Source organism: Notothenia rossii, assembly GCF_949606895.1.
Source record: "Notothenia rossii genome assembly, chromosome: 5".
NCBI lineage: Eukaryota > Metazoa > Chordata > Actinopteri > Perciformes > Nototheniidae > Notothenia > Notothenia rossii.
The window spans coordinates 74,033,441-74,058,961 of NC_136903.1; the positions used below are offsets into that span (position 1 = coordinate 74,033,441).

At 38.5% G+C, this 25,521-nt stretch overlaps 2 protein-coding genes across 10 annotated transcripts in view; both read left to right on the forward strand.

The window, feature by feature from the left end:
- The window catches only part of LOC307042026 (uncharacterized protein), a 69,720-nt gene that overhangs the window by 29,857 nt on the left and 14,342 nt on the right, over nt 1-25,521 (forward strand). The window contains exons 6-11 of the mRNA XM_079685693.1: nt 4,063-4,344; nt 4,792-5,085; nt 5,349-5,396; nt 5,739-5,813; nt 5,977-6,021; nt 6,105-6,173. Of these exons, the coding sequence (XP_079541819.1) occupies nt 4,063-4,344; nt 4,792-5,085; nt 5,349-5,396; nt 5,739-5,813; nt 5,977-6,021; nt 6,105-6,173 (813 nt within the window). The remainder of the gene's footprint in view (nt 1-4,062; nt 4,345-4,791; nt 5,086-5,348; nt 5,397-5,738; nt 5,814-5,976; nt 6,022-6,104; nt 6,174-25,521) is intronic.
- Nucleotides 13,150-16,086, forward strand: LOC307042111 (uncharacterized protein). Of its 9 annotated transcripts, none has more exons than XM_079685831.1 (6): nt 13,150-13,440; nt 13,664-13,744; nt 14,592-14,690; nt 15,025-15,043; nt 15,553-15,629; nt 15,892-16,086. In XM_079685831.1, exons 1-6 carry the CDS (start codon nt 13,293-13,295, stop codon nt 15,894-15,896), a joined length of 429 nt encoding a protein of 142 aa, XP_079541957.1. In that variant the 5' UTR covers nt 13,150-13,292; the 3' UTR covers nt 15,897-16,086. The 9 variants fall into 9 exon arrangements, with proteins under 9 accessions (XP_079541957.1, XP_079541958.1, XP_079541959.1 ...); XM_079685832.1 differs by having other exon boundaries at nt 14,595-14,690; XM_079685833.1 differs by having other exon boundaries at nt 13,664-13,732.

Consider the following 25,521-nt stretch of genomic DNA (forward strand, 5'->3'; position numbering starts at 1 on the left):
CGGCAAGTATACTGCATCCGTTTCTTGATTGGCGCTCCCCCCGGATGGATGTAAGTTCTCACAGGCGTCTCGCTGATTAAACCCATATCGAGGCGTCTTTTGGTCATTTTTTTCTACTTGATGAGTGGAAATGACTGGCTTTTTATATGCACGGGGTTCTTTTTTTTGTAATCTAACTTCACCCCCTCGGTCTTCTGACATCACATAATTGGGGCGGACCCTCCTGTCACTTTTATGCATACTAATGTGATGGAAGCGGCCTTTTGTTTTATTAGACTTGGGGGCGGGCCCACCTGTCAGTTTTTATGCATACTAATGTGATTGAAACATTTTTTATTATACACCATAAGGCACAACAGTGGGGGCTTTTCACACCTTTGAATACACATCACCCCCCTCCTATCGACGGATCTCACACCTACTTGGGATATCACACCTACTTGGGATATCACACCTCGAACAAAGGGAGGCGGGACTTAGCTCATTTGCATAATTGGGGGAGGTGTGACCTGTCGCTTTTTTATGCATACTAATGAGACGAAAGTGGGATGAATAGTACTACTCCAATGCTTCTTTCTCTCTCTTTTTTAGAAAGATGTGCTGCCAAGAGGTAAGGATATGTATTATTTGTTTTACCTTTTCAGCAATAAGTGAGTTAGTAAAGAGGTAGTTATGTGTTGCAGTTTGAAATTTCCTTCATTCAGAATTTCATCTTATTCTTTTCAAGTAGCTGTTTAGTGCATCCTCTGCAGCAGGACTTTAGTTGTAATGCAGACGTGTAAAGAGAGGGGTTAGTTATTATCTACAAAGCCAGATGCCACCTATTTCTTCACACTGTGGCCATTTAGGTCTGAGAGGGGTTTTAAGAAAGAAATGTTTTCCTTTTGATATTATCTTTATTGTCAACCATGCTGTTTCTAGTGTAATGAGTACAACTTGATGCAAATTAGCATTTAGCTACAAGACTTAGCCTAGTGCATCTGGTCCTTGTACATAAGTGTATTTTCCAATTCTAATGTGATTCCCTTATTAAATAAAGTAAACTAAGCTACACCAAACTAAACTCTCTTTAATAAAACATTTTCCCTTTCGTATCTGTATAGGACACAAACCAATGTCACCGCTAATGTATACATGAAGCAGTCAGGAAACTTTATTATTCATACCTACAGAATAAAGATATTATATATTGTTTGTGTTGAGGTGTGTTTTACTCTCTGTTACAGATGACTTAATGTGCATGAGAAAGCTTGACCATGGAGGATCGGTAATTTAAAAAAACATTTCTATATCAGATATAAGATTCCCATCATCTAAAATAATGGAACATTTGAAAAGCAAAGTTTCTCAAGGTTTATTAACATTGTTATTCATGAGTTCCTCTCACTTCCTCTCCCTTCCTTCCTGTTATCTTAAGTTACCTGCAGGTAACGATGAAGCCTACAGTATGATCACCTCAGTACCCGCTGCTGTTTGTCTCACTGGTGAGCTGCATCTGTATTATTGAAGGAGAACCACAACAAAAAACTAATTTTAACCGAACTCGAAAAATGGCTTGCAATACAGACAGATGTTTAATCACTTAAAACTTGTTATAAATAGAATCGGCCGACCAAACCACTGAACCCATCCTCTCTCTTGTTCTCACAGGTCGTGAGAAACCGAGCAGCCAAGCCTCTCAAAATGAGGATGTGAGTTGTGTAACACATTTGCTAAATGTTTGTATGTAGTAAAGATTTAATGAGCCTTAGCCTTGTTTCTTTCTCCTTTAGTCTGACATATACCATGTGTACTCCACCATCTCCGGGGAGCCACCCCCATCAGCCCTGACCGACATGGTGTACAGCACCCTGCAGGCCTATTGAACAGAAAGCAACAGCATGAAGGACTGCTTTTAAAACCATGTGCCATTTATTTGACCTTTTCTGTAATTATTTTAACGTACCTTATGATCCATAGGGAAATTGAGATGTCTTTCCAAGCTAAAAGTATTCAATAAACAGCTAGTTTGATGTATTCTCATCTGTCAGAGTGACCAGCTCTGTGACTGGGGGTTACCTCCCTGAGACTGAGGCTGTATTTTGTGTGTACGTGTGTCAGTGTGCAGATATTTGTCGCTAACGATAGCATCACAACTTGCCAGATGCAGTCATGAAAAATTACAGAGGTGTTGTTGAGATTCAGATGAACGTTGAATTTGAAGAATGGTGTGGTCCGAGCAAGAAGGGCCAAGGGGTCATTTAGGATAGGAAGTGTGAAAGGGGGAAAACTCCAAAAATCTTCCTCATGGGCTAACACAAGGAGACTTGTGGATTGACAGGCGCACCTTGCAAACAAAGTTGCTCATAGCAGCTCATTAGTAGCACACTGTATGTTAGTTAACAATATGTTGGTCCCACATACAGCCTGTTTGATGCAAAGCTATCTTTATCTGTTCATTTCACAATATATCTGTTTTTGTATATACTGTATATTCAGATTATAACAAAAGTTGCTGTGGTTTGTTTTCTTTTAATTTTAGTCTGCTTGACTTCCTGCCTTTATTTTTTCTTTAAGTTGCCAGGTAAATAACCATAGACTGTATATATAAAGGGTAAATAACATAATATTTAAACCATGTACCTAAATTAATCCTTAAAATGTACACGTTTGCATGTGAACCCACCTTGAAATAAAAGAGGGTAAACACTGAGTTTATTAAAAGCCGTATACATTGTATTGGTTTGTCTGGATATTAAAAGTGTTAATGCAAATGGAGAACAGTGGAAAAGTCATAATTGCATTGGTCCATCTTTTTCTTTGAACATTGGAGGCTCGGATAAATCGGAGGATGCTAGATGCACATTTAATTGGTCCATTATCTTGAAGAAAAATCCATAATAATATTCATATCCCCCCTGTGTGTATGTTTGAGCTGTTTCAAAAAATAGTTTTCAGGTAAGACCTGCACTTAGTACCTAGTGTATTTTATCTTTAGTCTTAATTTAGTTGTTTGAATTCAATTAAAAGAAAACAATGCAAAGGTTATTTCCTGAAACAGTTAGCCCACATGAACTGGGTCTCATGGTGTGTGTTCCTGTGGCTGTCTGTCAGTGTGATTCACTTCTGTTTCTCGCTGTGGTTTTCCGGAGAACATGTTCTCCATGTAGTCAAACAAAAAGTGAGGTCTTGAATTATTTTACATTTCATCACTCAGCTTCATCATGGCTGAACATCTGTTGGTGGTCATCCTCATATGTAAGTAAAACATGTTCTTTATTTTATTGTTAATGACGGTGTTTGGTGAAATGTGGTTAACCACACATACAGGCACCTTTCATTTCATGTGAAAGAGATGTCGTGGATATTTTAAACTCGTCAATACTGTAAAGATGTACAATGAGAGTAATCAATAATAAACTGGTGAAAGCAGGCAGCGTTGTCTTTTAAGATCTTTATTCGAGGCGCCTCGAAGGTACATGTCTCACAGAGTATAGAGTAGTCTGCAGGAGTGCACACAGGGTATAATGTGTGTGTGTGTTTTATAGAGGACTGATGCTGTGCAGGAAGTAATAAAGATAAGACTTCGACAGAAAACTGTTATCTTACAATCCTCCCTTAGGGAGGGCCGCATTCTTCAGGTACGACCTTGGCGGGATGCTCCCTAGTGTTACAACAGGTCGAGTTGCTTCAATACAATTTCTAAGCATAATATAATCATTTGGCTTTACCATATAAAGTAACATAAGAAATTGCCCCTACAGAGACAAGTTGATATTTATTGTTAAATTATTATTCATTGGCTTCAGGATGTGATATGAGGCTTTTACAGCGAGTTGAAAGAAAAACAAGAATAACATTGAGACTTTGCTATTTATTATCAAAGTCACGTTTTACGTTGTTAATACGTTTTTTCTTCAACAGATTCATTTTCTGAGATAAATGCACAAGGTCAGTCTCTCTTGATTTTTACAAATTCTACACACAATTTGTTATATAGATACTTTTCTAAATGATGACAGTTATTCATTAGGAATTGAATGATCTCATGTGACAAAAATATGTGTTCTTCTTAATTTCCAGATCTTCTTCCCCCGACACTGACAGTGAATCCTCCGGTGATCACAGAGACAGACTCAGTCACTCTGCACTGTCAGACTCCACCCTCTGTTTCTGTGTCTCAGTGTTATTTTCGCACAGTGAGAGGAAAACCTGCCAAAGTCTTCCCTTGTCGTCAGACTCTGACAGGAACTGAGCTGCTTCAGATGGCAGAGAGGAGTTCACCTGCTGAGGTTAACATGAAGTGTTTTTACCTTCACGTGTATCCGTCTTCAGAGAGTGATGTCTCCTCCGTCATCATTCGAAGTGAGTTATCACTGTAGCTTTGGATATACAGCTCTGGAAGAAATTAAGAGACCACTGCAGCATTATCAGAATCTCTGGTTTTACTATGCATATGTATGTGTGTTGAGTGAAATGACATTTTAATTGTATTCTATAAACTACTGAAAACATTTCTAGGTGTTGGTATTCAACAGACACTGGAATGGAAAGGCTGCCATATATGTAGAGATTGAGATTTAAGAAACATTTGGAGGGGTCTCTTCATTTTTCCAGAGCTGTACATTTTCATGTCTTCATACATTATGAGCACAAACATCAAAGTGTCTCTGGACACGGGGGTTGGGTCTTCAAAAAAACAAAGAGATAGAAGAGTTAGAAAAGGCAAGTTATTCCATTGTTATCATTAGAACTACTGGTAATTAAGATTAATGCAATTTCAAGTTATTTTATCTTTGTATACTTTTCCAGCTCTTCTTCCCCCGACACTGACAGTGAATCCTCCGGTGATCACAGAGACAGACTCAGTCACTCTGCACTGTCAGACTCCACCCTCTGTTTCTGTGTCTCAGTGTAATTTCTACACTTTAAGTGGAGGAACTACAGTCTTCCCTTGTCTGAAGACTCTGAAAGGAACTGAGCTGCTGGAGATGTCACAGCAGAGATCACCTGCTGAGGTTCAAATGACATGTTTTTACACTTTAAAGCTTGGAGGGATACATTATCCATCTCCACACAGTGACACCTCCTCCATCACCGTACACAGTGAGTGACTGATACCCCCTTACTGACATTATCAAACATTGATATAGTGTCAGCACAAGAAAAGTGTTGTGGTGTAATATAACATACATGTTTTTGAGACATTTTTTATATAGAAATACATATTTAGAAAAAATAGTAACACATGACCGAGCCTATAGGGACATGTGTTATAACCTCAGGTAGGACATAGAAATCCATATCACATTACAAAAGCACTTTCCTTATTTCTTATTTAGAAAGATAACATGTGTTTTATTCAGCAGGTTTGCCTGTTAGCAGTGTTTCCTCTTCTGTGACTCCTCTTACATCAGGTAACACCATTTTAGATAAGCTTGTCAGTGAAACCACCATCAGGTTATTCTTCTGTTTTTCTCATTGTTGTCACTCTTTGCAAATAGTTGCAAAGTTCATATCATGTGATATTCTCACTTTTCTCAACACTGAATATATTTATAAAAAGTAAATATCCTAAATCTCAGTTGATGCACATAGTGATGGTTGTTCATTGATTACCCAAATACTCTGTGAAGGATGTTTAGTTGCTGTATGTGTAATTAACCTTTCCTCTGTGAAGACTGTATTCCATATTGTTCAAGTAAAATAAAGCTATTATCCATTTACAATACAGCGATAATTGATTGTTGTTTCACCAGGTCGGACTGTTAACACGCCAAGTATTACTGAAAGTTCCTCCTCTTCTCCCCTCACACAAGTGAAACCAACATCAGGTGACATAATGATTCCATTTTTCATACTAACTCTAAAACATTTTTGTGAAAAAAAGCTATCAATCAGCACATAGAAAACAATATGCTGCATTATATTTTTACCCCTGACAACAGACAATATATTCTGTGATTTTAATGTTTGTTTGTTTTTGTGCCTCTCAAGAAACACTCACTAGTGTGAATCCAGGACCTGATAAAGATATAACAGGTAGACTAAAGATTCTTATTGTTGCACAAAAATGCCAACATGAATTGCATTGTATGTTTTAAAAATGTTCGGTCTGTTAATAGGTTCAAGTGTTACTACGCCTGGTATTAAAGATAGCTCTAACACTGCAGCCCCTCAGAAAACTGCATCAGGTGAGTCTACTTGTGTGTTTACCACTTAAACTCAGTGATTAAGTAATATCTAAAACCTTATTAACTCAGAAATGTATACTGCAATTCACAGGACCTGTCTTCTTGATTTTGTTAATGCTATGACAAGCAAAACTGACACTTATATTGCTTCTCGTTTCAAAGCAGGAATATGGAAGTTTATAGCAGTTGTGGCTGGATGTGGAGTTACTGTGGGAGTCATCTTGCTGGTTTCTGCAATTTTCTGTAACAACAAAAGAACTGGTGAGAACCTTGTCAATGTGTTTGTCTCATAAAGTCAGAACATGTTTGTTGTATACATGTCTTCAAAGCAAAAGTTCCCTTTAACAGGTTGTCTGATTATAAAATATTTGGAAGCTCTAGAATTGCATTTTCATAAGCATTGCAAGAAAAATGTGGGATTTGTTTAGTATGAGACAACTACTCAAAATATATACCGGTAAGCTCACATTCTGGTTCAAATCGTCTACAGAGTTAAACATTTGAGCTTGGTTTCTCAAAGCCGTTCGAAGTTTTTAGGACATTTTTAATGCAGCTTCACATTAAACAGAGATACTAAAATCACTAGTGTGTGTTAGTGTGTCTCATCGGGTTGCTCAGAACCACCATGCAAGACGTGCATCTCAAAGTAGCACTGAAGCACACTTGATGGAGACCACCACTGAGACAAAAATAATCTAATGTGCTTAAACCGGACACTCTTTTTCACATGTTGCATGTTGTCTGAGAACGTTTTACCTGTATCTTGTCAAGACCATGTCTCCAACCTATATAATAACAGGTCACAAGTCAGGAGCACAACACCTGCATGGTCTCTACAATTCTTTAATTTCCACGGTCAAGCAGCAGCATCCTACACAGGCTGGTTCAAGCTGCACAGCCATTGAGCCACTTCAGACCTTCCTGTCTTCATCACCAGGCCCAAGAGCGGCTCATGTCTGCCTTTCTCTAGTTCCCCTGGAGGTGGTGCTCTCAGCATTAAAACATGAGCCATTCTCTCTAATTGAAACCGTTCAGCTTTCTCTCAAGTCTTTATTTTTGTTGGCCTTTTTGTCAACCAATACAAAAAGGAGAACTCCCTATGAAGACCAAGCATGACAGGCCACCTTACAAAGTGAATATAGATAGTGGAGAGATGAACAATCCATGTTAGTATTGAACGTTTGTCAAATATGGAAAGGAGCAAAAGTCTCTCAACCACTCTCTTATATTGTATTTGCTTAAAGATTTACGAAAAGTGAAATGTTGTCAAAGATCATGACGACATTTTATTTATTTTTTAATAAACATTTTTTTTCTATCTTACTAGCAGGTTCTCAGGAAGTGAAAGGCAGACAGGAGCATCACAATGAGAATGTAAGTCTGACATGAGAGGCAATAAACAATAAGCCATGTATTTAGTCATGTTCAGTATATCATAGTTGGTGTCTTCCTTATTCCAGATGGAGATATACCATATGTACGCAGCCATCTCGGAGGAGCCGGCCGCATCGGACCTCAAGAGTATAATGTACAGCACCGTGCAGTCACACTGAAACAATACCATTCAGAGAGAGAAGCAGACAGCCTAACAACTGTTACTGAAATTAACTTTGTGTACGACGTTCACTGGTAAAATGCTGATCGAGTTTTAGAGTTTTTACAACTATTAAAGCTTTGCAATTTTCAAGTTAAAGTCTATTATGTACAAAGCTCAGCATTTGTTTCAAGCTGCATTTAAATGTTGCTTTTTTTCAGATCAAGATTAAAAGAGTATTTAGTTCAGCTTCTTATCTACAGCAAAGATCACTTCAGTCCTACTTTCTTTACTTTGAGACTGTTTTTAACAGGTTTTATTTTATCTTTACGTGCAATAGAATGTTTCTACAAATATTGTAAAAAGATATGTTGACACTTAATTTGCTTTTTGTTTGAATGTCATTTGTCAATTGCTCTTTATCATAAATGATGGCTGGACCTGAACCATTCTCTGATCTTTCTCATGCATGTTGAGCTTTTCTGAAATGTGTTCTGATTTAAAACAAGAAGAAAGACAAATAAAGGAGTTGAAATTATTTGAATGTATTCAATTATTCACTTTTAATGTGGGAGATTGTGTAAATCAGAGAAGGCTTAGATGAGCGTAGAATTGGTCTGGATTTACAATGATGAAAAAGGAGAAAGCTATTGATGAGAAGTGTCTCATAATAGCTCATTTTGCTCTATGCACTCTTTTCCCTAAAATGGTAATGACAACAGCAGAGAAGCAACATCAGTCCTGAGAGAGACTGTGTACAGTTCATTTGAAATCCAAGCAATATCTTTGGCATTAACTTTGCCTTCATATGTTCAGGTTAATATATGTAAAAATAAGTTACATCATTATCTTTATGAGCAGAAATTAGAATTATGTGACGGCTAAATTGAATATATAATTGTATATATTAATAATAGAAACAATAGTTAGGTATTATATAAAAGAATATAACTTTGATCATGTGTTGCAATGCTACACAACTAAAAACAACTCCTTTAGTGAACACTTGCTTGGTTTTATATAACCACAGTGCAAACACACACACACACACACACACACACACACACACACACACACACACACACACACACACACACACACACACACACACACACACGCACACACACACACACACACGCGCACACACACACACACACACACACACACACACACACACACACACACACACACACACACACACACACATACACCCACCCACACACACACACACACACACACACACACACACACACACACACACACACACACACACACACACACACACACAAACACACACACACACACACACACACACACACATACACACACACACACACACACACACGGAAAAATGTGTGGTATATTACTGTTAATCTAAAAAAAAACATAATAGGTACTTCGAAGAAAGTTGAAGCCTGTATGTTAATGTTATTCATGTCTAAAGCTACCTGTGGCTTTCCTGAGCGTTTTGTTAAATTACACTTGAGACTTTCACACAGTCAGAACACGAGCTTCATCATGGCTGGATGCCTGCTGTTTGTCATCCTCATGTGTAAGTTAAACCTCTTATTGATTTATTCAGTATTAATGTAGGTTATTACAAACTTATGCACACAAGCAAATAACGCTTTTTACAATTGCTAAACCACAGGTCAATTGTTTGTTTTGGTGGTGGCTTAGTGAGCAAACAGTTACAGTTTTTCTCAATCGCTAAACCCACTATTTAGAATCAAAATTCCTTTCATCAAACCAACAGCACAGCCATCGAAACAGAAAACCATTTCTCTACAACAGTATACCATTTCTCATTGATATCACACAAAATGCAGATGCTAAGCAGTGTTTTGCAAAACAGATCACACAATTCTCTAACTGAAGTTACAATTCTCTACACAAAGATCAAAAATCTGTTGTGTAACTCATGTCTACAAAACAACAAATAATCTTCTCACAGTGGATAACACTTCCTCATAAACTTAGACCATAGCTACACTAATTGACACTTGATGTGCAAAATATTAACACTTGTTATCAGTCAATCACCCCATTGAAAAAGGTAACTCCATGGAATGTACTGTATACCTTACAGTAATGATGTTACATTGAAAACATTTACATGATAGAATTTGCATGACTGTACTTAAAATATTTTTTTAAATGGTGCCGGTAAAGCTATAATAGTGTTGATATGACTTGCATAGGTCTTTGAGATGTTCATATGGGGAGGATTAGCTATAGCTGATACAACATTTTTACAGTCAGTAATTGTGGTCTTTTCCTTTTTGCACATTGAGAAATGTTTTTTTTTGTATTGGGGTGAATTGAGTACTTCACTTCCATGTAAATGAATTGCTCACAGCTGACATCAATGAATTTCCTATAGTAATTGTAATTAGTGAGAATCCTATAAAAGACCTCCCTCACTTCAGTAAGATGTTTGTGTAAACAAAATGGCTGATCGAGTAGGTAGAGGAGCTCTGAGAGGAAGAAGGAACCCTGTTGTTCAGCGAGGAAGAGGGAGGGCTGATGTTCAGAGAGGAAGAGGGAGAGCTGATGTTCAGAGAGGAAGAGGGAGAGCTGATGTTCAGAGAGGAAGAGGGAACCCTCATGTTCAGAGAGGAAGAGGGAGGGCTGTACGTATGCGTGGTGGAAGAGTTGAAAGGGGACCAATGCGAACAGTAGTTTCGGACAACACCCGTGCAACTATTGTGGACCACGTCATAAACCATGGCATGTCCCTCAGTGAGGCTGGCCAAAGGGTTCAGCCCAATATACCGAGATCAACAGTGGCATCCATTATTAGGATCTTCAGGCACGAAAATAGGTAAGCTACTGTAACCCTTTTTTACAGCACTTCATGCATTTCTATTTTGATGTAGGTTTCGATCACTGTTTTTATATTACAGTACATAACATTCTCAAATATTTATTGATAGAACTGAAAGAGCACCCCGCTCTGGTGGCAGACGAAAGGCCTTTACTCCAGAACAAGAGTCTGCCATTGTTGATATGGTTGTGGCCAACAATGAAATCCGCTTAAGGGAGATTCAGGCCAGAATAATTGCAGACCAGGATGTCTTCAGTAACATTCAGTCTATAAGTGTTGCAACCATTGACCGGGTGTTAAAGAGGCAACACCTCAGAATGAAACAGATCTATAAGGTTCCTTTTGAACGCAACTCTGACCGTGTGAAGGAGTTAAGGCACCGGTATGTACAGGTAAGGACCTCAATCACACTGATGGCTTGCCTATATTTTTAGTATGTCTGACTGCTTACAGTAATGTAAAACGGTCCTCTGTTTGTTTCATTTTCTTTAGCGAATGATGGAGCTGGAAGGCAATGCATTACCACATGTTTTTGTATATGTGGATGAAGCAGGCTTCAACCTCTCCAAAGTGAGGAGACGTGGGAGGAACCTTATTGGGCAAAGAGCGACAGTCTTTGTTCCAGGCCAAAGGGGAGGAAACATAACATTGTGTGCGGCTATCTCGACACAAGGCGTCCTTGCTCACATCCCTTTAATGGGAGCATATAACACGCAACGTGTCCTTGCCTTCCTGGATGTCCTGTATGACGGACTTGTGCCACCAGAAGAGAGGGATCAAGTGAGGTCGGTTCACGTGGTCATATGGGACAATGTGGCATTCCACCACTCTCGTGACGTGAGGGCATGGTTTGAGGCTCATCCACACATGGCCATGGAGTTCCTCCCTCCATACTCCCCATTTCTAAACCCCATTGAGGAGTTCTTCTCTGCCTGGAGATGGAAGGTTTATGACCATCATCCTCATGACAGAATGCCCCTTTTGGACGCAATGAATGCTGGCTGTCGGGACATCTCTGCGGAATCCTGTCAAGGGTGGTGTCGACACGCAAGGAGATATTTCCCACGCTGCCTTGCAAGGGAAGACATACGCTGTGACGTAGATGAGGCTATGTGGCCAGACAGACGCCAAAGAGCAGATCAGTAAAGTTATATAGATCTCATTCTCTGCTTTACTGCTGATTTACATCATTTACCCATGTTATTTTTTTCCAGTGTATTGCTATTCGTCTTTTGTTTCTGTTACGGTGCTCTTCTGAAAATGAGACAATAAAAACAATGGCATAGTTACAGTAAGACTCTGTTTTTCCTATATGTAAGTTTGTTTCTCCCAACTTGTCAGTTTTCCGTTCAGTTTCCAATATCGATAGCTTGAGGTTTGTGTATTGATGATTGTAGTCAGTATTTAGTGTGCCACTTAGTAATGACTGTTCAAATAGTCTTCTCATGAGCTGACAAATGTTTGTTTTTGGAGAAGGTATCTGGTTTTGGAAGGGGTATTTTTAGTTTTGAGTGCCTTAGAGCACTTTGCAAGAAATGTATATTGTTATGGTAGAATGGGTTATTATGGTGACCGGAGTTTCAGTTATGAAAACACATTTGTCTCATTAGAGGACAATTTGTTCTGTTTCGATCGACTTATTCTTTTTTGTGACCAGTATTTTCAGTTTTGGTCATGTAAGTGCATTTTGCAAAAGATATTCAGAGTTATGGCAAGTGTGTTTCTGTTTAGATGGCTATGCTCTTGTTTTGAAGAAATGAATTTAGATTCTAAAAAGTGGGTTTAGCGATTGAGAAAAACTGTAATAGAGCTTGAAAGCTTCAAAAAGCGATTTATATTTCAGTAAATGTTTAAATGTTATATTTAATATGTGTTCTTGTTGCCTTTGTGGTTGCCCTGTGCCGGGGAGGAAAACACACTGGCTCAAATGTTATGCTTCTAAAACTTTGTTGAATTCATTCATTTGTTAACTTTACATCTAGTTACCTTTCTCACTTGCTAATTCTTTTTTCAACAGATTCATTTCAAATGTCTCAAGCACAAGGTCAGTCTCTAATGAAATGTCTTTACTGTAAGAAAACACATTTGTCTCATTAAAGGACAATTTGATCTGTTTCGATCGACTTATTCTTTTTTGTGACCAGTATTTTCAGTTTTGGTCATGTAAGTGCATTTTGCAAAAGATATTCAGAGTTATGGCAAGTGTGTTTCTGTTTAGATGGCTATGTTCTTGTTTTGAAGAAATGAATTTTGATTCTAAAAAGTGGGTTTAGCGATTGAGAAAAACTGTAACGTGACGTGTTTTTACCTTCACGTGTATCCATCTCCAGAGAGTCATTCAAAGTGAGTTATCACTGTAGCTTTGGATATACAGCTCTGGAAGAAATTAAGAGACCACTGCAGGCATTATCAGTATCTCTGGTTTTACTATTTATATGTATGTGTGTTGACTGAAATTACATTTTTATTTTATTCTTTAAACTACTGACAACATTTCTAAGTGTTGGTATTCAACAGACACTGGAATGGAAAGGCTGTCATGTAGAGATTGAGATTTAAGAAATATTTGGAGGGGTCTCTTAATTTGTAATCTTTGTATACTTTTCCAGATCTTCGTCCCCCGACACTGACAGTGAATCCTCCGGTGATCACAGAGAGAGACATAGTCACTCTGCACTGTCAGACTCCACCCTCTGTTTCTGTGTTTCTGTGTCATTTCTACACTTTCAGTGGACTCATTGTCAGAGTCTTCCATTGTATGAAGACTCTGACAGGAACTGAGCTGCTAGAGATGTCACAGCAGAGTTCACCTGCTGAGGTAGAAATTACGTGTTTTTACACCGAAAAGCTTGGAAGGAAAACATATCTATCTCCACACAGTGACACATCCTCTATCACCGTACACGGTAAGTGACTCCCACTATCAGCACAATAAAAGTGGCATGGTCTGATATCTCAGTTGTGAACTTGCTTACAATGGTTACAAACAAAAAGCAAATAGAGCAAAACTGATTCAACATTGATTAGTTCTTTGATTTGTTTTGATCGAATTAATCAAATTCTCAATAATTCACGCTGACTTTTTAGAAAATGTTTTGATATTCATAATTTTTTTGTTTTCCATTAAAGGTATAACTCTCACTTCTGCAGGTAGTTGGACCTCTGCTGCCCCAACTCTTTTGAATCCAGCATCTGGGGGTGAGGTTATAGGTATAGTTTATTTTTTTATAGTACATCAAAGTGCCAAACTGATTTACCAAGAATTTTTATAAATGCTTTCCACAATTTACATACTAAATTTGTTGGAGTCATGTCACTCGTTCTCCTTTGAAATCAGATGAGCAGGAAGCACATCATTGCAGCTGCATATTGTTAATGAGACAAACAGAATTCAGACATTTTGTTAAAAACATTTTATTTTTAATCATTTACCATCCTATGTGCAAAATATCAATATTGGCGATTATATATATTCAAAAGAAAGAAGAAACGTGTGTCAAGGACATCCAGTTGGTTCCTGTTCCATGTGAAGTAGCCTCCCTAATGTACAACTCATATTCTAGTTAGTGAAATAACAATGCACTGCTTTGTATTTGAACAAATGCAATATAAAGTGTTAACATTAACTTTTTTTTCTATGAATAAAGACTCTGGCAAAGGAAAAACAGGAACAGATTCTTAATATTTAATAGAAATACAAACCTGCAGTACTGTGGTTGTTAAAAAAATATTTGTGGGCAGTCTGTGCTCATAACATTGAACTGATAGTGTGCCAGCTCCTTAAGAGGACTTCTTGCACATATTAGACAATTCAAAAAACGAGTTACTATGTAGTTACAAACTAATAATAATTCTTAAATTGTTTTCAACTTTAATTCAGGTTTACAATATGATATGTATTTATTTTGTATCAGTAACAAAGCTATACTCAGCTTTACATTTTACATGATGGTGTGATCTGGAAGTGTTGGATGAATCGTTGTATTCATGCACTGTACATGATAATGTTGGGAGGAGCAGATGTTGGACTAACACTTATATTCCTGTCGTTTCAAAGCAGAAATATGGAAGTTTGTAGCAGTTGTGTCTGGATGTGGAGTAACTGTGGGCTTCATCCTGCTGGTTTCTGCACTTCTCTGTAACAACAGAAGAACTGGTATGAATGTGTCAATGTGTTTGTCTCATAAGGTCAGAATCTGTTTTCAATAACTTCATCTAAAAAAGTATTCAATTTGAGAGACTTGAACAACTACTCAGGACATTTGACGTAGCTCACATCTACTAAAATATCTATTGTGGCGAGCAAGACCTAGATCTGAAACGTAAAATAAACCACGCGTGTAGGCGACCACCACTGCACGAGACAAAATAAACTCTGTGCTCAGGCCTCACACTGTTTTCACATGCGAGCAAAGTATTGTTTGAGAACTGATGGTATAGAAATCTCCTCTCAACAAAAAATACATTTTCTTCATTTTTTTATTTTCTAGAAAACTGCATTTCGAAAAGGTAAGACTTCATATTTCTCAGTTATTATCAGTAACACTTCATGAATACCAGTTTTTATGTTTGTTTCCATTATGGCTCTGGTTTATGGTCATACCTTCAGACATTCATTTAGAGCGCCTCTGAGCTGCTCCGCTTCACAGAAACATTTGGCATTACGGTGGCTTTTTCATTCTTAAGGAGACTCAGCAGCAGTGATCATTCTGCTGGGAAAACTAACAGCACTTAAATGATATCTTTGCAAACATAATTCAAAAATCACACTAGATCTCTGTTAAATCAACAACATGAATAAAAAGCAGAAGAAGAAGGTTGAGGTGGTGGAGCATGCTGCAGTGGCAGGTATGTTTTGACCTGAAGGACTCAGCAGAGCAATGGTGACAGCTTTCAGGTCAAAAATGCCATGCAGAATGTTAGGGGAGAGAAATTCAGTATTTAAATTGGCAAATGCATACTGTGCTTTTGAAATCCTTTGTATTCCTGAACCTAACAGTTTCTTTCTTTTTATTTAGACCAAAAACAAACATCAGCGGTTTGCAGGGTGATTATGATGAGACCTTCAGTGTCGTCACCTATAAATTCAACAGTGGTGAGCTGCTTTTCTCTTCCTGTTTAAAGTATGAGGTTGTTAGACACTTGGCGGGGCAAGCTCTGCTAAATACTTCAGGATGAGAAATGTAAAATATGTGCAGGTACACTTATTAAAATTAGCATTTTCAGGTGCAAACAAAGTTTTTATTGCAGTGTATCAGAAAATAAACACCTTTATATGTTGAAAAATGCACAATGATCACTGGCCTCTAAACTTTACTGAGGGCAGTTAAAGCTTGTCTGTTTCTTTCTTTTCATAGAGTGACGACAGCAGAGAAGCTACATCGGTCCTGAGAGAGACCGCACACAGCCATCAAAGTTCATTTAGATTCTAGCGTTTATTTTTCTGCATTTATTTGTGAATTTGTGTTACTTTAATTTAGATCATTATGTCCGGGTACAGACATGAGTATGTCATGTTTCATTTGTGCATTGCTTCAAATAAAAAAAGATTAACCAAGATTATAAAGTCTCCTTCATTTCAGAAGTCGTAGATCAGGGTTCTTTTAATTTGTTCACATCTTAAACACAAACATGCACAAAAGGAGTCAGTCATACATGCATAATGTATATGGGATATAATCAAGGAGAACATCAATAACAAATGTTTGCAAGAAAAAACATATTTTATAGAACGATTCAAAAATATGAATTACACCAATGAGACATTTGACAATGGTCTGACAAACATGTTCACTTTGACACTCAGTCAGTGAAGACTTGCGTACACTTTTTAAAGTGTTTTATATATATATATATATATATATATATACACACACACACACGTACGCACGCGCACACACACACACACACACACACACACACACACACACACACACACACACACACACACACACACACACACACATGCAGGCACACATGCAGGCACACATGCAGGCACACATGCGTGCACACACACATGCACACACACACACACACACACACACACACACACACACACACACACACACACACACACACACACACACACACACACACACACACAGAGGAACTTCACAGTGGCTCTTTATCAACCAAACAACACGTACTGATCTTTCTTAAGCACTGAGACTCTGGTAGTGTCACTCCAAAAATGAAAACCATATAGGTAATTTAAAAAGGATGTGAAGTGTGTGTCTGTGGCCTCTCTGTTAATGTTATTCACTTCAGCGTTTTGTTAAATTACACTTGAGACTTTCACACAGTCAGACACACAAGCTTCATCATGGCTGGATGCCTGCTGTTTGTCATCATGTGTAAGTTAAACCTCTTATTGATTTATTCAGTATTAATGTAGGTTATTACAAACTTATGCACACAACCAAATCATGTTTTTTAATATTGCTAACCCACACGTCACTTGTTCTAATCTGTTTAGAGATATTTGGTGGCGGCTTGAGAGCAAACAGTTCGTACAGTTTGAAAGCTTCTAAAAGGGATTAATATTTAATCTTTTTATGTTATATTTAATATGTGTTCTTGTTGCCTAAGTTTCGCTGTGCTGATTGCGGCTCCTACTGGGGAGGAGAAACACTGACTCAAATGTTATGTCTGTTGTTGTTGTTGTTGAAGTCATTCACTTGTTAACTTTACATCTAGTTACCTTGCTCACTTGCTAATTCTTTTTTCAACAGATTGCTTTCACATGTATCAAGCGCAAGGTCAGTCTCTGATCGATTGTCTTTAATATCCAGGTTTTTTATGGTTGGATAATGATTTGACTTATCTTACAAACTATTTGTTTCTAAAGTATATATTTTTCTCCAACATCTATATTATGTAAATACTTCCCCCCCATTAAGAATACTTGTATATCAATTTAATTATTAAGTATTTAAAAGCATTTGGTTTCATTGTCTTATTGCAGCTTTTGAGTAATATCCTTTCCCGCACGATTTACAGATCTTCGTCCACCGACACTGACAGCGAATCCTCCGGTGATCAGAGAGACAGACTCAGTCACTCTGCACTGTCAGACTCCACCCTCTGTTTCTGTGTCTCAGTGTAATTTCTACACTTTAAGTGGACTCATTGTCAGAGGCTTCTCTTGTCTGAAGACTCTGACAGGAACTGAGCTGCTGAGGATGTCACAGCAGAGATCACCTGCTGAGGTTCAAGTGAAATGTTTTTACACTGTAACGATTGAAGGGTCAAATTCTCTATCTCGACACAGTGACACGCTTCCATCACTGTACGCAGTGAGTGACTTTTATTCCCATCCAATGCTATAAGCATATTTATTGTAGAGAAAAGTGTGACAAATATAAATCCCCTGAGAGTGATGTATCCTCCATTATTCAAAGGGAGTCAGGGCCGTGGGAAGTAGGGGTGCTGAGGGTGCTGCAGCACCCCCTAATGGAGGACAGGGAATCTGCACGTCCACAAGATTACATGGAAATATAATACAAAAAAACGAATTTTCAGCCCTGATGTAACAACATTCATAATTAAGTAAAGATAACACCCTTTTCACCCCGGTTACAGTTTCCATTTGCCCTGTACGATGAAAGTGGGGGATGTTGGCTTATCAGGCACCCGCAGCTCACACACAGGACAGATATCAGCTGTCTGGACAGGACTGATAGCCAGACAGACTGAGAGGCTCAGTGAGGTAAAGGAGTGTTTAGATAGTTCACTTTAGTCTAAGTTATCTCAGAGGGTCTCAAACGGTTTGTTAACAATTTATGTAAACAAATATTTCCAAGGCACACCTTTATAATTATTGGGATAAATAAAAACAGGTTTGAAATCATTCCAGTGCATACTATAGGACAGTAAACCAGAAATATTGTTTAAATCTGGAGAGATTAAAGAATATGCATACATAAATAAATGTTAACTGGTCAAATAAGAAATAAATGAACAACAAAAATAAAATAAGTTACATTTACTTGTTATTGGCTATGTTAGGTTATTGGTTATGTCCACATACTTATTTGATTATTAAAATGTAAACCGATCTTTTCGATATGGGTGTTTAGAGTTGTACCCCTTAGATCAGGGGTGGGGAACCTTTTTCCTCTCAAGGGCCATTTCAATTTTTTCAACATCCTCCGAGGGCCGTAAAAATTATTGACCTCTGCTTAAAAAAACTAAAATCACAGCCCATTCATTTGGCCTTTCTTCCATGCTGTGCAAAGAAAAAGCAACCTCTTAATCCAGATATCTTACCATGACCACCAAAACAGAAAGATATGGACACAAGATGTGTGCAAATGTATTTAGTTTCCTATCCATTTGGACATGGTTTAAGTGGGGGGGGGGACCTTACCTCCTCTAAGGGGGTCCGGGGGGCATGCTCCCCGGGAAGATTTTTTTTTTAAATGTTGAAATTAAAAGCATCAATCTGGTGCACTTTGAGAGCAACATGAAGAGATCTATGGATACATCTCAACACCCATATGAAACAGAACTGGAAGCAGATTTATTTTTCTTTATGGATATTTTACAAATCACTCCCCTTTCAAACTGTATTCTTCTTTATTAATAACAACTTTTTTTTACTGTCATATAGTATTTTATACCCGTTTACTTTATTCTCTTATTTTTTTATAACTATAATGATCATATCAATAATAATAATAATACATTACATTTATAAAGCGCTTTTCCTGGTGCTCAAAGCGCTTACAAGCAAGTAAAACAAAAATAACAACAGATAAATAAAGATACAATAAAAAAGATATCAATAAAGATGATGATAAAGATGTGCCTTTACCTCACTGGTTGAAGAAAAAGCTTCTCATATTCGTTAGCATAGCTAGCTAACCAGATGCTAATAACAACAAAGTTATTGACTGTATGATCAGTATGACAGATGAACAGATCGCCACTGGGCTTACAACTAAAGACACAGCCACGCAAAAACTGCGGCATGTGTACGGCTCCTTATGGGTACTGCAATTTCTGAAGTGCCTCGTTCTGGTGCTCCTCTGCCATGCTCCCCTGTCAGACGAGACATACCACGTGATGACACGTTAGGCTCGTGTTGTGTTCAAGGACCCTGATCTTGGCCAGGAAAAACAGGCACTCGCTTCTTTTCTTTTTTTTTTGCGTTCTAGATTTTTTCAATTTTTTTCTTTTTTGCGTGTGTTTATAAATTACCTCGAGGGCCGTACCAAATGGTCTCGCGGGCCGTATACGGCCCGGAGGCCGGAGGTTCCCAACCCCTGCCTTAGATCTAGTCTCTGGCAATTCAGCTCAAAGTGCACCAGATTGAAGCATTTTACTTTATAATGTTGAAAAAAAATCTTCCCCCCACAGCACCCCCCATTTGAAACATGTTCCCACGACTATGAAGGGAGTCAACACTATTGATTCTCACTATGAACACAATAGTTCTTCAGGTTTTCAATAGGCATTCTCTGCCATTATATATAAATGACCAACAGTAATGGTTTAAACAAATGACATATTCAGCTTTTGAACTGAACTCATCCTTATATTTCCAGCTACTTTTCCACCAACACTGACAGTGAATCCTCCGGTGATCACAGAGACAGACATAGTCACTCTGCACTGTCAGACTCCACCCTCTGTTTCTGTGTCTCAGTGTTATTTCAACACTTTAAGTGACTCATTGTCAGAGGCTTCTCTTGTCTGAAGACTCTGACAGGAACTGAGCTGCCACAGCAGAGCTCACCTGCTGAGGTTCAAGTTAAATGTTTTTACACTGTAAAACATGGAGGGTCAAATCCTCCTCACAGTGACCCGTCCTCCATCACCATACATAGTGAGTGACTTTTAATCTCATCCACAGCAATAAAAAAAAAGTTATGTAAATGCAGTGTGAATACTTTGTTAGGAAATTCAAATCCAAGCGAAGAAAGAAATACTGAAAATACATTTCTAATCAAAGTATTTGTTTACTGAATGGTTATACACATAAGCTTATGATGGATTGGTGTCAACAATAGACATATTACATTACATTACATTGCATTTAGCTGACACTTTTATCCAAAGCAATACAATAAGTACATTCGACCAGGAAGATACAACCTTGAAGAAAACAGAATCATATAAGTACATCAGGTTTCATAGAGCATATATACACATATATATTAGACACACAAATAATACATCAACATTTATTCATTTGTAAACGCTGAACATTTTTCTCTTTTTGTAGATATTGTAGAAAATGAGTCAAGCACCACCCAGTCGATCGCACCATCAAAGGATACCACAGGTAGGACATTTTATTTATTATAGAGACACACAATTAAACCATGGCACCTTTAAATTTCCCATTTGTGGGACGAATAAAGGTATTCTGATTCTGTGCCAGAAAATACATTTGAAAAATTCAACAGAAATATCTCTTTTTAAAAATCATGCCTGGGGTTTCCCAAAAGTATTTACCGACTTCTTGTCAACAGTTTCATTTAGGACGCTTTTTGTTTCGGCCGAGAATACCTGCCATGCGAAACGTACAAACTTTTTTTTGTATATAGTTCACCCCAAAATAAAAAAATATATACAACATCCAGTTGTTTGAATACCAATCGTGGCAAAGGAAAAACAGAAACGGATACTTAATATTTCATAGAAATGCAAATCTGCCATACTGTGGATGTTCAAAGAACATTTTGTATCTGTAACAAAGCTATACTCAGCTTTACATTTTACATGATGGTGTGATCTGGAAATGTTGTACTGCACCGTCCCCGAGGAGCCAGCTGCTTCAGACCTGATGATGGGTCAAATGTACAGCACGGTGCAGTCACACTGAAACCGTTTGTACTGAACAGAGAGCAAGTCTAAAAAACTGTCTAAAAAACTGTTAAAAAAAAGAGCAAAACTGTGTTTGAAGTAAACCTTTATAATCCAAACTAATGTTAGAAGACTGAAATGTATTTCTCTCATCAACCAAACTGAGATGAAAAAAAGATTTGGCCAAACTTTGACCTAAAGCAGAAGTTGACTCTTTCTAGTTTGTCAATGTGTTTCTGTTTAATGTTGTGTATGCAGTTTCACAACACAAGTTGAAAAAAGGGAAAACCCTAATATATACTGTATATCTATTAAATCGGATGTAACTTGTATAGTAACTCTGTGACTATGCCCTATAAATGTATTTATACTGCTTTGAATGTCATTATTTCAGTTCATCCCTTATCCATAGTTGTACATCAGTTTCCACACACACACAGAAACCAACAGACACACAGAGAAAATAACACCAGGGGTAAATAAAGGAAGGAAAATATGTCTTTGTATTTATTCATCATCTCTCTCAAACATGAGGATACGTGTTTGTGGTCACCTTCACACATTATGGCTGTAATATCAATGGAACATTCTGAGATCCTCTTCATGCATCTTTAGCTCGTCTGAAATGTCTTCTGCTTTAAAACAAGGAGAAACTGGCAGAATAAAGCAAGTTCTAAAATAAAATATCTAAAATAAATAAAAATGATGGCACTGTCAACAGTTTTTAGCAACTTGCTGCCAAAAATAAAGACCACTCTGAATTCTCTTCACGTGACCAAGTGCATTTTACATTCCACATATTCTTACATTATAATTCTTCCTCCTCACTGAAGAATCAAACATGTTAAATGTCTTAATATCATACTTTGCACAAATTACTTTTTTTATACTTTGACTAGAAATGCATTGTTTCTACGGTTGGCAGACTGTTTTTCTTTCTCTTTTAAAATGTCAGCACACATTTGTGACACTATGGAAAACTGTTGCGGTGTGATCTGCAATGCTCTGAGCAAAGTCACCTAGCACTCTCTATTCTCAGTTTCTGTTGCTGCGCCACATCACTAATGTTTACTGCTTTAATGGATGTGAGCCTTAGTGCTACGGACAAAGATTTGTTTTCTTAGTAGAGCGCTGCCTGTTGCCAGGTATGAGCAAATTCATTTCTGATTGGCCATGTTCTCTATGTGTTTATAAGCATCTTCTTGTTGAGTTAGTCCGTACTGAAGTCCGGTCGTGCTGCTAAAGGTCACCTGCTGATGGTCGATGCTATCAGAGGGAGCAGAGCTGCGGCTAGAGGGCTGGAGAGGCGCGATGCTGAACCACACTCCATGGCATTTTCCTGCAGAAGACCCTCTTTTTTTAATACATATGAATAATATCAGGGTTGATGTGCTGTACAGGTTAAATTCTAGCAGAAAACTTGAGGACAAACACAAAGGTCACATTATGACAAATGTTTCCAGAGACAGCAATTAAATATGAAACTATATTAGTTAAGAATAAGTATGAATGAATAGTTAACTAATTTCTTTATCAAAGGATATTGCGGCAGTAATCTTAAACAAAGTGCCGCGAGGGACTAAACAAGAGAAAAAACACTGTGGACGCGCAAAAACTCAGTCTTTCCAACACAGTATGCGTTTGACCTTTTATTTGCAAAGCAAAAATGCAATATTCCATATCCGCGTGCGTGCGGTCAACAAAAATTGTCCTTCTCTAGCTCACCCCCCCATCTATTCCCCAGTGCGCAGGTAAAAGCAACCGGATATAAGCACAAACATCACCACACAAATCCAATGACACGCCCACCACCTATAGTGACTCAAAAAACATGTATCGTAACAAACACAGAAATGGCTTCATATGTGGCTCCTACATTCCGGCCCCTAATTATATCAACATAATAATTACACAACTTAAAAATTATGTAGGAGACAATCTAGGAAAAAAAACTTTTAAGGATAAAAACATCCTTTGTTAAAGTGTCCTTTTCTTCTTTAGGCAAAAAATAGAAAATAAAATAAAAAATATAATTTGTTAGCCTATGAAGGAGTGATCTTTACTATCACGTCGGAAAAAACGACAATGTCAAGGTCTATGAAGTTCAATAACCCACTAATTTCCTCATGGCTCTTCTGCTTCCTGTAGAAGGCAGATCTTTGTGATAGGCCTGTCCAGATGGCTAGTTTTTGTCTTCACTCGCACCTGACGTACAAGTCCTCTTCTGTCTGGAATGGTTTGTACAATCCTTCCTGTAAGCCAGGGGTCGGCAACCTTTTTGATATGAAGTGCCATTTAAAAAAAAAAAATTGACCAGCGTGCCAACGATCGAGAATTATCAACGGGGGGTAGGGGGGGGGGGTGGGGGCGGTTGAGGAGCTTGACGCTCGTGATCTATCGGCAGGAGGGCGGGGGAGCCTCGCTGAGGGGAAGCAGTGTGTGGACCTGTCAGCGCAACTTACATGATGCCGAATTTAACACATTTAAATAATTGGTTTAAACGGCATAATAATAAGGACGATCGTCCGTTCTGTGATTTTCCAGAGCACACATGTTATGATATTAGGGTAATACAGAGTGAGATGAGATCGCTGTCCCTTTAAGAGAGAGAGAGAGGGGTGTGGCTTGTGCATGTGCGTTTGTGGATGGTAGAGCGACAGGGACGGAACGTGTGTATGTTTCTGGAACTGAAACAAGGAAGCAGAAAAACAGAGGTCTGTGATGTATTTTGTGAAACAGAAGAACAGCTAAATAAATGCAACGGCCTCACAAGAAGAGCTCGCCTCTCTCCAGTCATTTAAGCTAAAGTGGGTTATTGAACCTGAAGCTTGTTGCTTCTGCCCTCTTCGACTACGGTTTGGGAGCCGACAGGAAAGTTCACACAGATGGCCAGTCCGCCCCTTTGTAGCATATTATTTCGATGAGAGATGAGCAGATCGCCACTGGGCTTTCAACTAAATACACAGCCACGCAAAAACTGTGGCATTTGTACAGCTCCTTTTGGGTACTGCAATTAGTGAAGTGCTTTCCTCCGTGGTGAAACGATCAGCACTGCACCACGGAGGAAAGCGGCAGAAAGTCACCTGGAGTTAAAGAGAGCGGGGCTACGTTGCGTGCATGGCTTCCTTCTGCAGGTAACGGGGAGACGCGCTCTGGCGGCGGTCTCGTTCAGGATCCGAAAATACAATTTAAATATTTTTGCACACTTATGCCACTTATTCCTAGTGTGCCACTGGTTACGGTGCCGTGTGCCAGGGGTTGCCGACCCCTGCTGTAAGCCATGAATTGCGAGGTGCTGAGTCATCGACTATGAGCACAATATCTCCTGGTATGAAGTTGCGCTTGACATTTGACCACTTCTGTCGTTCCTGGAGTAGAGGCAAGTACTCCTTAATCCATCGTTTCCAAAACAAGTCTGAGATGTACTGAACTTGTTTCCATCTTAGACGAGCATATATGTCCTCTTTATGAAACAGTCCAGGTGGAAAAGATGGCTTGGTTTTTAGCAGCAACAGATGGTTAGGGGTTAGTGCTTCCAAGTCATTGGGATCTGTGGATGCTCTCGTTATGGGATGGCTGTTGATGATGGATTCAGCTTCACAAAGAACCGTGTGAAGACACTCTTCATCAAGGTTCTGTGCCTTCAGGCTGGAATTCAGAACCTTCCTCACAGATCTGATCAACCTTTCCCATACTCCTCCATGATGGGATCCAGTAGGGGGATTGAAAGTCCACTTTATTCCTTTCTGAAGGAGGGTGTTGTTGATTCAATATTCAACCTTTCTATTGCCTCTCTCAATTCACGCTCCGCTCCGACGAAGTTGGTTCCATTATCTGAGCGTAATTCCAATACTTGTCCACATCTTGCGATGAAGCGTCGAAGAGCATTAACAAAGGAATCTGTATCCAAAGATGAAGCTACTTCGATGTGGATGGCTCTTACTGTTAAGCATGTGAAGAGAACACCATACTTTTTAACTGTACTCCTTCCTCGCTTGACCTCAAAAAGGTCCAAAATAGTCAATTCCAACACGAGTGAATGGAGGTTCATCTGGAGAAACTCTGTCTCGAGGTAAATCTGCCATCTGCTGCATTCCTGAAGCTCCATTTAGTTGCCGAAAAACAATACATTTTGACAGGGTTTTCCTTATAGCCACACTAGCACCAGGAATCCA